This window comes from Abramis brama, assembly GCF_963993115.1.
Source record: "Abramis brama genome assembly, chromosome: 3".
In the NCBI taxonomy this organism is placed as follows: domain Eukaryota; kingdom Metazoa; phylum Chordata; class Actinopteri; order Cypriniformes; family Leuciscidae; genus Abramis; species Abramis brama.
Genome location: NC_139965.1, coordinates 40052635 through 40067242, shown reverse-complemented (window position 1 = coordinate 40067242; position 14608 = coordinate 40052635). Strand labels below are relative to the sequence as shown.

Here is a 14608-nt window from a genome sequence, read left to right as displayed (position 1 = left end):
AAAAAGAATACTTTTATTCAGCAAGGATACATTAATTTGATCAAAAATGACAGCATCAACATTTATATTGTCACAAAATATTTCTGTTTCAAATAAATGCTGTTTTTTTTATATATATAATTTCTGTTAATCAGAGTATGTATCCTGGCCAACTGTTGTCAATATTGATAATAATAAGAAATGTTTTTTGAGCACCAAATCAGCATATTAAACTAATTTCTGAAGGATCATGTGGCACTGAAGACTGAGTAATGGCTGATGATTTCAACTTTCCCGTAAAATAAATAAATAACATTTTAAAATATATTAATATAAAAACATATATAAAACATGGAAAAAAGTTATTTTTAAATTTAATAAGTAAGGAATAATTGACGACAGGCCGTTGAATTATTAGAAAAATAATGCACACCCGAGGTGGTAATGCGGTCACGACGCGAAGCGGAGTGGCCGTTCACCGCGGTGTGCATTATTTTTCTAATAATTCAACGGCCTGAAGTCAATTATTCCGCTTATACTACAGTTACCACACCTCGAAACATTGTTCAGATTATGTATTTCAAGACGTTTGTAAAGTTTTTGTCATTAAAACGCTCTTGTATGTAGGACTAATTTCTTACGCATCTAGTCCAATGCCTCCGTTGCTAATTCCAAAACGTCATTTTAGAGTTAGTAACGGAGGTTTGAGCCACTGATAGCAGACTAATGCTGGGACACACGACTAGCTGACACATTCTCTGACTGTTTTCATCGACTGCAGCAGATTTTAAACACCGACTTTGAACACAGACTGAACGCGCTGAACGCGCGTTTGGGCATTATCAGTCATAAGTATCAAATTGCATTCATAACCGGCCTTAAAGTGTGTCCCCGGCTTTATGCAGTTATTAATGCAGTTATTAGAGAGAGATGTTGCAATAATGAGACAGAAAAGCATGTGCGTCAGTATTATTAGCCTATTTATTTATTAATTTAATTCGTTTTAATTAATTCGTTCATTCTTTTTTTTTTTTTTTTTTTTTTCATTGACAGATGACAGTAGACTATAGCCAAATAAAAGAAACACAAAGCCCTTTTAACAAGTGGGCCTATAAATAATTATTTATTTATTATTATCTGCAATAAAAATCCGTACTGCAGGACTATCCATTTATTTAGCCTATATTCAGTTTAATTTTCTATTGATTATAATATAGACAGGACTATATACTTTATTTATTAAAATTAAACTGCATGTTTCCATTGATTGTGAAGCTAGACATTGAAAATTGCAGATCAAGCGCATGGGGCTAAATGCTTTTTCTTGTTATGAATTGTATCCTATTTTCCGTTATTACCGTTAACTACGCGAAGTGATTTGGAACTGTAATGCGGTCAAGACCTGCCTGGAACTACTTTAGCCGTGCGTTTCCCTGAAAATAATGCACACCTTAGAACGTTCGTCAACCAATCAGATTCAAGCATTCAACGGCCCTGTAGTATAAAATTGCACAATTATTATAAACAATAATAATAATAATAAATATATATATATATATATATATATATATATATATAAATTAAATAATAAATAATAATAAAACTTTTTACATTACTGTTTTACTGTATTTTCGATCAAATAAATGCAGCCTTGATGATAGGAGATATAAGAGACTTCTTTCCAAAACTTTAAAAAAGTTTACCGACCCCAGACTTTTGAACAATATTGAATATACTGTACAGTATCAATATACAGAATATTGAACTATATATTTTGGATGGCTATATTTTACATTTTTTATCAGATGAAAAATGAAAGAGGGGTACCAGTGCAAATTGAAATATGCCGGAAGAAATGAAGCTGCTGTGTGCATCTGTTTTCGATTTTGTGTGTTCTAACATCCTCTCTGCATTGAATTATGGGCAATATAGTGTTCACTGGTTGTATGCTATAAATCATTAAGTGCATTATAAATAAGTGAACTGTATTAGGAATGTGCTCCAATGAGTGTCTATGTCCCCAAAGGGAGATCCTGGTTTTGGTCTACCTGGCCCTACAGGTCCTACAGGATCCCCAGGCAGTAAAGGTACACCTGGTCCTAAAGGTGATTCTGGTTTCCCTGGAAGCCCTGGTGCACCAGGTCGTCCAGGTCGCGACGGTGCCCCTGGACCTAAAGGTAGAGAATTACTTCGTGTTCAAACAGAGAAAAAATTGTTATGCTGCACTAGACATTCGCATTTTCTTTTTGCACTTAGGTGATGGTGGTTTTCCTGGTGGTCCTGGTCCTCGTGGCCCCCCAGGGCCCCCTGCCTTTAGCCCTCAGGGCCCCCCTGGTCCTCCTGGACCTCCTGGATCTATGGGGTCTCCTGGTATGCCTATGGTTGTTTCAGTAAAACTCTCTTCAGAGAAGAATGGATCTTGAATTAGAAATATGCTTGCCAGATTTATTTCTAGTCTAATGCAAGAAGACTCTATAAGAGACTCTTGTGCGAGCTCTAGACTATTTTTATGCAAAGTAATATGTCCTTATGTGCACAGGGAGATGCTTTGTCTAAGAAAACACAATTTTAATGATTATAAACCACACCAATTTATAATTTTAAATAAAATAATATTATTTAGTCTAGAAATTGTAACAATTCTATGACCCTCATAACTAAAATGTGTGCCAGGTGAAGTGTATCTCTCAAGCATTATCAAACACAAATGTTAGTACTAGTAATATGACTAAGTAGTGTTTCACTATATGACACCATTGTTGTCTTCTCTACTTCAGGAGTCCCTGGTGCGAATGGAGAGAAAGGAGACCGTGGCCCCCCAGGTCAGAGTATTCCAGGGTTGCAAGGTGACAAAGGAAGCCCTGGATTTCCTGGACCTACTGGCACAATTGGTCCACCTGGGGGTCCAGGACAACCTGGTCAAGATGGCCTACCGGGACTGCCTGGTAATATGATGATAGCAATATCTACTAATATTCGCAATTGTAACTGCATTTGTTGAATGTATGCAATATATATATTATTTCTTTATCCTGGTCCTTCTCTACTATTCCTATATCATTATTACAGGGCCTAAAGGTGACATGGGTGGCATGGGTGCTCCAGGACCTCCAGGTGGCCCTGGCAACCCTGGCAGACCAGGCTTTCCAGGACCAAAAGGTCTAATACCATTTTGTGCTTCAGCTCACATCTATGAAACAATTTCATAAAGTCTCTCATAGAGTGAAATATTATTGTGCTTTGCTCCCCTGCAGGAGATGATGGTGTCCCAGGACGACCAGGAAGCACAGGTTCCAGTGGATTTAAGGGAGACAGAGGTGACCCAGGCATTCCAGGCCCACCTGGCCAAATGTCACCTCCAAACAATAATAAAGGACAAAAAGGAGAACCCGGAGTTCCAGGTGAGACAAGTCTGTTAGCTGCTACCTTGATCACACCATCATGACCTTTTTGGTAATTTCAAGGATTCCAAAATATGAGGATCCCCTTGTGATGGACTCCCTTCCTAAAATATATAAAGAAAGAAATTAAAAGCCATTGTGGGACTATCTAAAATAGCCTAAAATGGGTTTCTGCAGAGCTTCATATAAAATAGATATGTTTTTAATATCTATATCTTTATTTAATATCTTTTAATATCCATTAATATGAAATTGATATCAGAGCTTGGATGATAAGTAGCCTACCAAAAGCTTTAAAAGTTGATGAAGAAGGAGACCATTTTGGCTAGTGTCTATTAGGCTTAATTTGACCAGGTACATTCTGGGTATTATATGCATTTTCTGTTTCTTGTCATCAGTACATATTTGAGGGTCCCTCCTCAACATATGTTTTTCTATACTCAAAGTTTAACAAAAGGAAACATTTAATCTCCTCATGTATTTTGGTGACTCTACGATTCTCTTTGTTTGTCATATAGGTCTAAGCGGACCACCAGGAGCAAAGGGTGTTCCCGGTATCCCTGGAGAATCTGGTTTCACTGGGCAAGATGGAAGGCCAGGACTACCAGGGTCCCCAGGTAAAGCAAACAAGTACACATATTTGAATTTGAGCCATCAAAAGCATCTTCAATCAAGCAGTCTTCTGTCATGTACTGCAAAGTATATAGACTAGTGAATGGGGTTTTGTTGACCAGTTAAATTTATTTTGTATTCATGTTTAGGCCCCAAAGGTGATCTTGGTCTCCCAGGAACTCCAGGGTCTCCAGGAGCCTCAGGACTGAAGGGTAGCATGGGAGAGATGGGATTTCCAGGTCAGATCCTCACTCCCATATGGCTCTAAACCAAAACCTTTGTTATGTTTCAGTAGCTTTGAAACCTTGAAGCTAGACTGAGCTAGTCTTCTTTATTATAGGAATTACTGGAATGAAAGGAACCCCTGGCCAACCTGGCCGATCAGGCCAGCCTGGAACCCCAGGATCACCAGGGTTCCCGGGACCCAAAGGTGATCCTGGCACACCAGGATTTGGATTACCAGGAAATCCTGGGCCAAAGGTAAAAACATATTGTCTACTACTTCAGCATTGAGAATATTAGCTTTTAATATTTAATGCTATTAAATGCTTTGAAATTCCCAGGGTGAACCAGGCTCTCCAGGATTCTCTGGAATCCCTGGGCTGAAAGGCCAAGCTGGCCCTCCAGGACCTACAGGCTCGACTGGTAGCCCTGGACCAAAGGGTGATCCGGGACTCCCAGGATTCCAAGGGGCACCTGGCATTCCTGGCCCTAAAGGTTTGGATGGTGCTACAGGCCCTCCTGGTCTTAGTGGAGCACCTGGAAGACCAGGAGATCCTGGACGACCTGGACCAGCCGGCAGTCCTGGCGATAAAGGTCTTGCTGGTCGTGATGGTATTCCAGGACCTGCGGGACAAAAGGGTGAACCAGGTTAGTCTGAATCCAGAGGAAATCAAAGTACGCAAGATGTGCTCAGTGTAGCATATGTACAGTATCTGGAATCATTTCTTTTTAACGTTTTACCCAGGTGCTCCCGGCCTTGGTGGCCCAGGCCCACCCGGTTTTCCCGGTTCACCAGGTGAAATGCTGAGAGTTTTGTTCATGTATCTTCATTTTTACACCAGAAGAATTCGAACAGTTCCTCGTTATAATTTTCATAACAGATTTAACATGATTTACTGTTTTTCTTATGTCGCAGGGCTTAAAGGAGACCCTGGTTTTCCGGGTTCTCCCGGAAGTCCTGGATTTCCTGGTCCGAAAGGTGAGCCGGGATTCCCTGGGTTGCCTGGTCAGATTGGCACTGTAGGACCACCTGGGCCTCCAGGCCTGCCTGCGCAGGGGCCTAAAGGTATCCAAGGCCTACCTGGTCCCCCCGGAAGATCGGGTAAGTTAAACATCTCATCCCTTTTGGCCAGCTCTGCCCTGTTGGTTTCACAATGTCATGAGTCAAAATTATCACATCAAGCTGATATTTGCATTTGTTCATTTATTTTTATGAAGAGTAGCTTGGAGTAGAATATCTAATTAAAAAAGAACAAACTCTTAAAACAATTTTGTAAAAATAAAAAAGATCAACCAAGTGTTTTTAATCAGTACTTAAATTGGCCAAAAAAACACATGATTTTGTAATCCCAGGAAATATAGACACAAATAATGTCACTGCATATTCCTATTAATTAATACTGTGCTTTACCACAGTGTTTGTTGTTTTCTGATGTACGCTTACAGACCCATCAATTTAGATTAGGCTATCTGACTATCATGGAAACTTACACAAGAGAAGATAATTATATTTGTCTGGTAATTGACAACTTACACATTCAGGAACTGAATGCATTAACACACATTTGTATCTACATGTCATAAACATGTTTTATAGATTTCTCTTAGAAAAAATTAAAATCAGGTGAAAGTACCCCTGTTTGGGAACCACTTCATCAGCAAAAGTAATATTTTAATTGTGAACCAGAGGGCATACTGGCTTTGATTTTGTTTGTTTGACTGATTTGCATGGCATATTACACAGGCAATCATGATTATGCCACATCCATGTCACTGTCACAAATACACTCTCAGATCAAGGAGCACAAGACACACTCTTTGCATTCTCTTCACTGCAAGTGATATTCTATTCTCCTCACTCCCTTCCTTAATTGTGTGCCAGTTTGTCATGTGTTCGAGAGAAGTGAAGGAGTTGCATGCATGCAGAGGTTTTTTTGCTGTCAGTGTTTCACAGTTGCCCAGTCGGGGCCCTATGAGTATTACACACAGTGTCTGCTTCCTCTATCCACGGTTAGCTGTTCACCCATCCATTCACCCTTGTGTGTCTTCACTTCCACCCGTCCCGTCCCTTCAGCAGTGGAAGCTGCAGTGTCCTCCACAGGATGCTGTCTATGTCTGTGACCATTTAGTGGTCATCTGGCACTTTTGCATGGGAGATGTGCTGATTTGAAAGAAATGAAAAGCCATTGCAGGACTATCTAAAATGATCTCCACCTTGGTGTAAAAGAGCAAAAACTTTGATGAATTCTGCTGATATTTTTTAAAACAGTTAACATAAAATTGAAATCAGAGCTGTTTGAAAAGTATCTTACCAAAAGGAGACCATTTTGGCTAGTGTCTATTAGGCTTATTTTACCCAGGTGCATTCTGGGTATTATATGCATTTCCTGTTTCTTGCGGCATGGTTCTGCTCCTCCTGACGACATGGGATCTTTGCAGGCCCAGAAGGTCAGCTTCTTCATGCTATAGAATTTTTTTTTTTTTTTTCATGCTTCAATACATAACTCTGTAAGAAAGAATTTAAATTGAATCTACCTATTAATAATTTGTAATTCATTTGTATTATGTGTCTAGACATTTAGTCAATTATACTATGCTATGCTATAAAAGATTTATACAATTGCTGCTTTATGTCAGCATGCACAATAAACCTACTTCTAAAAAGTAGTATTACCACAGTTTGCATTTGCTACCTGTATTTGAGCAGATTATTAGATTTTGCACAATGATATAATTTACATGCACAAGAATATTTGCTCATAATACGATTATGAATGTCTCATGTAAATGTTTTATCCCATTTGCAGCAAAATTGATAAATCCAAAATTCTAAGAGCAAGTATTTCCTGAAGAAAACAGAAGGGAAAGAATGTGCATGTCTTGATTATTCAGATTGTGATTAACAATCTTAACATCTTTATTCCATGTTAACCATGTAACCATAATGAGGATGTGCATGTGTACTACTATTCAGAAGTTTGGGGTCTGTAAAATTTTTAAGTCTCTTATGCTCACCAAGGCTGCATTTATTTGATCAAAAATACAGTAAAACAGTAATAGTGTTACATATTATTACAATTTAAAATAACTGGTAAATGCAATTTATTCCTGTGATGGCAAATCTGAATTTTCATCAGCCAGTCTTTTGATCCTTCAGAAATCATTTGTCACTTTTGATCAGTTGAATGCAACCTTGCTGAATGAAAGTGTTAATTTGCTTCTTTCATCTTGCTAGCCCTATACTTTTCAATGGTAATATAAATGCTATGTCAAATATGCTAAGTTGTTTCTTCAGTAATGCCTTCTGTAAAGCAACTGGAAGTAAAAACAACCAATATATCAGAATTGTAAACATTTCTAAACTTTTCTGTTCCTTACCACATCGTATACTTGTGCTGCTGTGCTCCTTTTTTAAAACCTTTATCTTGTTCTTTGCATCTCCTCTTATTGGACTTTTGGGAACCCGTTGACCTTTGACCCCACTATAGGTCCTGCAGGTTAGACAACTTGGTTTGATACTCACCTGTGTCATACTGTGCACCTCCGTTAGTCATTAGATGATTTACCTTAGGTGGGACTGGGATGGTTCATGTTCATGTTTGATTTTTTTTATGTTTAACTTTCATATCCCTATCCAATTAGGAATATAGTTCTTTAGTTGATCGCTCTTTTGTACCTTCTCCTTCTCATAGATCATCCCAGAACCATTCAGCACACTATATACAACAACAATATACATGATAAACATGCACACATTGCTTGTTTGAATAATATCGACAATGGTTTCATGATATGAGATGCATGCTGTTTTGATCTGATTCTGAGGAACTGATTTCTGTTCTGTGAATGTGAAGGTCCTTCTGGCCCTGAGGGTCCCCGTGGACCTCCAGGTAGTGGAGGAGTGAAGGGTGAGAAGGGCTTGCCTGGAATCTCTGGGATACCTGGTGCACCAGGACAGAAAGGAGATAGCGGTTCCCCTGGCTTTCCGGTAACTATTATAAATGTGTTCTAATGAGAAGGTTTTATTATTGTTAGCAAAGGGATTCATATATTTTGCATTTGTAGAAACATTTTTGTGGAAACATTGTAGGCTGCATTTGGTTAATGTGGGTTCTGAGATTTTATGTGATTTTGCTAAAAAGAAGACAAGAGGACGTTTTGTTTTATTGCACTGCCCTGTGGAATAAATGATTCTGATCTGTTTTTGGATAATGACTGTTAAACCATTTTAGTAAACTTAAGAGTCTTTCTGCTTTTTTTTTCTTCTCACATAATAAAATGATTTCAAATAATATAAATAGTTGTTAACTTATTTATTCATTCATATTTATTATATTCAGTTAGATAATGATGTTTGTTATTTGCTTTTGACTAGGGTACTCCAGGAAATCCGGGGCCTAGTGGCCTGAAAGGAGATTTGGGACCTCAAGGTGTTCCTGGATTCCCAGGTCAGTTATCCTTCTATAACCATTGAAGGAATTGTTTACCCACAAATTAAAATGTATGTCATTATTTACTCTAAAAAAATGGCGTATGAAGCGCAGTGACATATTTCTTGCATGTCTTATGTGTGTACGCCAGTTCTAATATGCTGTATGGAGAATGACACTTGAGTGCAACAGCAGAGGGGATGATTCTGCACTGAATCCCACTTTAAATTTCGATCTGTTCATTATGCAACATTATTCAATACGCACTACTATTCTAAAGTTTGAAGTCAGCAAGATTTTGTTTTTATAGAAATTAATAGCTGCATGCATTAAAGGGTTAGTACACCCACAAATTAAATTTCTGTCATTAATTACTCACCCTCATGTAGTTTCAAACCCGTTACACCTTCTTTCATCTTTGTAACAAATTAAGATATTTTTTGATGAAATCCGTGAGGTGTCTGAACCAGCCGTAGGCGGCAACGTCATTGCAACTTTCAAGGCCCAGAAAGGTAGTAAAGACATCGTTAAAATAGTCCATGTGACTACAGTGGTTCAACTTTAATGTTATGAAGCGACAAGAATACTTTTTGTGTGCAAAAAACAAACAAAAGTAATGACTTTATTCAACAATCTCTTCTCCTCCATGTCAGTCTGCTACGCTGATCACGTTGTAAACACAGTGCAGCGCTTCCAGGTTATATGTCAGAACGCCGGTTCATTATTGGCCGACGCTGTTCACGTGAGCACCACGACACATGCGTTTTATTTTGATCAAATAAATGCAGCCTTGGTGAGCATAAGACACTTCTTTCAAAAACATTAACATCAGAGGTCTTCAATCCTGCTCCTGGAGGGCCACTGTCCTGCAAAGTTTAGTTCCAACCCTAATCAAACACACCTGAATCAGGTCATCAAGCTCTTCAGAATCGCTTGAATATTCAAAGGCAGGTGTGCTGAAGCAGGTTGGAACTAAACTCTGCAGGACAGTGGCCCTCCAGGAGCAGGATTGAAGACCTCTGATTAACATAAATCTTACCAACCCCAAACTTTTGAATGGTAGTGTACAGGATATAATATATATATAAAGAAACACATGATCATTCTTAATAATTTTCCTTTTGTGTTTCACAAAAGAAATAACAGCATATATGTTTGGAACATCAGAATGATTAAATAATAAATTGTATGTTAAAGCTTGTTTTTAAGTCTTATTTATAAAAGTCTCTTCTTATCCACATAACTTCTGCATGTTATAGGATCTAAAGGACAGTCTGGGCCTGCTGGAGCTGATGGCAGCCCAGGACAACGTGGGGACCCTGGAACTAGAGGTGTGTCATTTTGAAACACGGATGATTTTCCCTTTACAAATCCGATAAAAATGCATTCTCTAATACTTACTCCCCTCTTTTGATCACAGGACTTCCTGGTGACCCAGGCATTGCTCAAACGCCTGTTGTTGTGAAGGGCGAGCCTGGTCCACCTGGACGACCTGGATCACCAGGCAGCAAAGGGGCACAAGGGCCCCCGGGATTACAGGGTCTTCCAGGTTTGTGGTTACATTGAGACTAGACAATACAGATAATAAAGATTCTTTACCTGCAAAGGCTGGTCAAGACTATAGGACCTGGTCTGGTCTTCTTCCTCCTCATGTCTGATGTCCCTTCATCCTCTAGGTTCACCTGGCAACCCTGGTGACCCAGGTCAAATGGGAACTCCAGGATTTAGTGGCCCACCTGGAAGGAAGGGAGATACAGGACGAGCTGGACAACCAGGTAATGTTAGGGTCCAATATGTGGCCTACCCGAGTTCAGATCCAGCTCAGGTCATTTTTAAACACTTGGCACATCTCTGCTGTCTTGTCCAATTAGAGCCAAAAGATTTATCACTCACGCTCATGTCATTCCAAACCCATCAGAATTTGCTTCATCCTGTGAGGTTTCTGTCCCTCCACTGAAAGTCCAGCTAACCAAAACTGAGAAGATCCAAAAAGCGTATTAAGGCATATAAAATGAATCTATATGAATCAAGCAGTTTAATCCTAGTCTTGTGAAGAGAAATTACCGCTTAATATGATGAACAGATTTAATTGAGCCTTTTATTCACATAAACACACATGCATATAGAGCATGCATCGTGCGCTAGAACAAACCTCATTGGTCCTGTTCCTGGTCTGTTCATTATATTAAGCGATCATATCTCATCAGAAGCTTTGGATTAAACCGCTCGATGCATATAGATTAGTTTTACAATGCCTTTATGAGCTTTTATGTTGTATGTTGGATCTTGTATGTTTTGGTTACCTGGACTTTCAATGGAGGGACAGAAACCTTTCAGGTTTAATTACAAATATATTGATTTGTGTTTTAAAAGATTAACCAAAGTCTTATGGGTTTAGAATGAGTGTGAATAAATGATGACAGAATTTTCATTTTTGTGCAAAACTATCCCTTTAAGGATCGTCCTTGATATTGGTGGTTCCGAGGTTTTCACGAACAGCAGGGGGCTTTATAAACAGTGCCTGAATTTTCTCCAATTCCATGTATCAGCCTCACAATCACCATGATTTAATTGTGTACAGGTATACGTGGTTTTCCCGGCCCTCCTGGTCCAGATGGGATTCCGGGCCCTCCTGGTACCTCACAACCTTCTGGAGCACATGGTTTTCTGATCACTCGCCACAGTCAGACCACAGACGTGCCACCATGTCCAGATGGCACAGGCCTTATCTATGATGGCTACTCTTTACTCTATGTGCAAGGCAACGAGAGGGCGCATGGACAGGACCTGGGTGAGTAGCCCTAAAAGGCACAGAGCACACGCATATATCATGTTTTTTCTCGCATCACATAGATCATTACTATTGTGTCGTTTTCTCCATTTAAAAAACATCAGGTACGGCTGGTAGTTGTCTACGTCGTTTCAGCACAATGCCTTTCATGTTCTGTGACATCAACAATGTTTGCAACTTCGCGTCCCGTAATGACTACTCCTATTGGCTGTCCACACCCCAGCCCATGCCCACGAGCATGGCACTCATCACTGGAGGAGCCATCAAACCTTACATCAGTCGGTAAGAGACGGTCAATCTAACAGATGATGATTAGGTGGTTCAGTGGGACCTGAATGCATTGCTTCGTGTGTGTGTGTGTGTGTGTGTGTGAGGGGTTGAACGACTTTGTAGTCGCTATGATATCATTAATGAACAAACTTTGATCTTGCTTGAGAAGCCTGAACCTCGAGCTGAGACTCGAACGCGGGTCGCATTGTGTACAGCTATGGCATATGACACAGCGCTGCCCACAAGGCTATTGCTCCTACATAATATTTATATGAATACATTAGTGAGAGAGCAATTGTGTGTGAATTAATTCTACCTGGCAGCGTCTCTCTGCTAATACAGTGAAGCTGTGGGTTTTAGTTACTAAGAAAAATATGCTGGAACTTTTCAGTTTCTGAGCTATTTTATTGATAAATCACAGAACAGTGTGCTATTGAATGTTTCTGTGTGCGCAATATGCACATGATGTGTGAGCTATGAATGTGCGTTAAAATGCAGCACGCATTAGTTTAGAATGGCGATTAATTTACGTGTACAATAAGCTGTTAAAAACATGCATTTACCTGATCAATTTTGAGCATTATGCATTTATTTGTCATATTAACTGATGGAAACGGAGCGTGGACTTAAAAGATTTGTTATCCTGTTGCGCCCTCTATAGGCCATGATCAGCAACTAGTTGACGTCAAGCTTAAAGCGTCATGGCAGAGCTTTAAGGGGGTTTGGAGACCAAATGTCCCCACAAACTTAGTAATACTAGTCATTTTTGACCTTGTGGTGACATTTTTGGTCCCCATGAGAAAAACAGCTTATAAATCATACAGAGTGATGTTTTTTTGAAAATGTGATGGGTAGGTTTAGGGGTAGGGTTAGTGTAAGGGGTTAAAATAAACAGTTTGTATAGTATAAAAATCCTTGTCTGTGGAAAGTTCCCATAAAACATGAAAATACAACGTGTGTGTGTGTGTGTGTGTGCATGTGTAGGTGTTCTGTGTGTGAAGCTCCAGCCATGGTGATTGCTATACACAGCCAGACCATTCAGGTGCCATCCTGCCCGCTGAACTGGGGAATTCTCTGGATCGGTTACTCCTTCATGATGGTATGTACAGTACCACAGGTCTTAGGCACTCTTGGGGAACTTGAAATGTGACAAGAGAACCATCAACTTTTAGACAAGATGTTCTCAACCTTTTTGACTGCAACAACCCCTTTGTCCATAACAATATTTGAAGTCCCCAATGTAGGGGACTTCCTCTTTCCTCTGGTACATCTACTATAATGACTTTTGTTTTTAAAACTTTTTTTGATTTACAGAAACTTAAGTGTCCATAGATTAAAATAAGTAAAATAATTCAAATGAAATATTTTAAGTTCTGTTCTTCGGAACTAGTAATTTATTTTGTAGTAGTAGTGTATATTTTGTCTTCACTCTGGAATGACTTTTCCTGTCATTATTTGATAAGGATTAAAGATAAGGATTTTTGGAAATATTTTTTATTTACAATTTCTACCTGTAAAAAAAAAAAAAAAAATATATATATATATATATATATATATATATATATATCTTTTATATGACTTTTCCAGGTCTAGAGATCACACTTTTACAATAACTGCGTTTCCACTGTCAGGCCTAAAGTCTTAAAATAAGAAATATCAAAAAATTGAAATTTTAGTTGTTTAGCTTATTTTAAAGTTTTTATTATGAAATTGAAATTATCCGGCTGCATCTGTGTTTTTTAATGTGCGTATTGTCAGTAAATCACCTGCAGAACTTTCTACTCCCATCGGCGCTTTTATGGGATTGCATTTCATGTAATTAAGCATAGTACTTTTTACCTATAACACCACTTGATAAGTTTTTGTTGAAATGAAAAGAGCATGAATACAAAGACACCTCCTTGTTAACATCTCAGACATCCTTATTTGCCGTTGACTGGCATTGATTTTGTCTGTGTCACAGCACACCAGTGCAGGTGCCGAGGGTTCGGGTCAGGCTCTCGCCTCTCCCGGCTCCTGTCTGGAGGAGTTCCGCTCCTCTCCGTTCATCGAGTGCCACGGTCGAGGCACCTGCAATTATTACACCAACTCGTACAGCTACTGGCTGGCCACTGTGGATGTGAATGAAATGTTCAGGTAAAATTTCATTGAAAAGTACAAAAACATTCTTGAAAAACTGGGTCCTTAAAATGAAAAGACGTCTATCAATAGAGTATTGTCCTTTCTTTGCCCAAACAGAAAGCCACAGTCAGAGACACTGAAAGCTGGAAACTTGCAGACCCGCGTGAGCCGCTGTATTGTGTGTATGAAGAGGACGTAACGTAGTGACTTTTGTGCAGTCGGTTGTTGAGGATCAGCCGTCACCTACAACGACTGCGGCCATCATGCTGATCACCAGTGGGGTTTCATTGGTGCAGTATCTTCACGTTTAACTCTATGGTGCTACTGTGCGACACAGCAAAAGAAACTGAACAAAATAAATGAATTTATTAGTCTTTTTTTTTTTCATTTTTCAAAGAAGTACCTCAAAAGAAAAATACAGATCCAGCAATCTGGCAGTTGTGACACAATGTGCATTAGATATTTTTCTCTTTTTCCTATGAGATTTTCTAGAGATTCTTTTCATGTAATATTTTCCTATAAAAAATTTATTTTTTTTTATTTTATTTTTTTTGAGTGGAATTGTCTCCATGTTACCAAATCGGCACTTTGAACATCAAAGAGACGAAATGCACTGAAGCGTTACATTAATGGGACTGCTTTTTTAAAGGCTATCATTTTTCTCCAATCACTTTTTCTTCTTTGTTGGTGGTAGCCTACTAACAATGCTGTATCAGGACTTTTTAGAAATGTGTCATTTATCTCTTTTTGTAAGTAATAAAATGTGTATATTGTGTAAAACA

At 38.9% G+C, this 14608-nt stretch overlaps 1 protein-coding gene across 1 annotated transcript in view; it reads left to right on the top strand.

The window, feature by feature from the left end:
• col4a5 (collagen, type IV, alpha 5 (Alport syndrome)) overlaps positions 1–14608 on the top strand; it is a 59080-nt gene extending 44472 nt beyond the window's left edge. Inside the window, exons 29-49 of the mRNA XM_084110164.1 lie at positions 2006–2156; positions 2236–2349; positions 2757–2924; positions 3049–3138; positions 3234–3380; positions 3899–3997; positions 4142–4231; positions 4333–4472; positions 4556–4862; positions 4960–5010; positions 5131–5316; positions 8069–8202; positions 8590–8662; positions 9904–9975; positions 10065–10193; positions 10321–10419; positions 11226–11435; positions 11540–11717; positions 12690–12804; positions 13669–13841; positions 13944–14608. Coding sequence (XP_083966290.1) covers positions 2006–2156; positions 2236–2349; positions 2757–2924; positions 3049–3138; positions 3234–3380; positions 3899–3997; positions 4142–4231; positions 4333–4472; positions 4556–4862; positions 4960–5010; positions 5131–5316; positions 8069–8202; positions 8590–8662; positions 9904–9975; positions 10065–10193; positions 10321–10419; positions 11226–11435; positions 11540–11717; positions 12690–12804; positions 13669–13841; positions 13944–14025 — 2808 coding nt within the window. The 3' untranslated portion in view covers positions 14026–14608. The remainder of the gene's footprint in view (positions 1–2005; positions 2157–2235; positions 2350–2756; positions 2925–3048; positions 3139–3233; positions 3381–3898; positions 3998–4141; positions 4232–4332; positions 4473–4555; positions 4863–4959; positions 5011–5130; positions 5317–8068; positions 8203–8589; positions 8663–9903; positions 9976–10064; positions 10194–10320; positions 10420–11225; positions 11436–11539; positions 11718–12689; positions 12805–13668; positions 13842–13943) is intronic.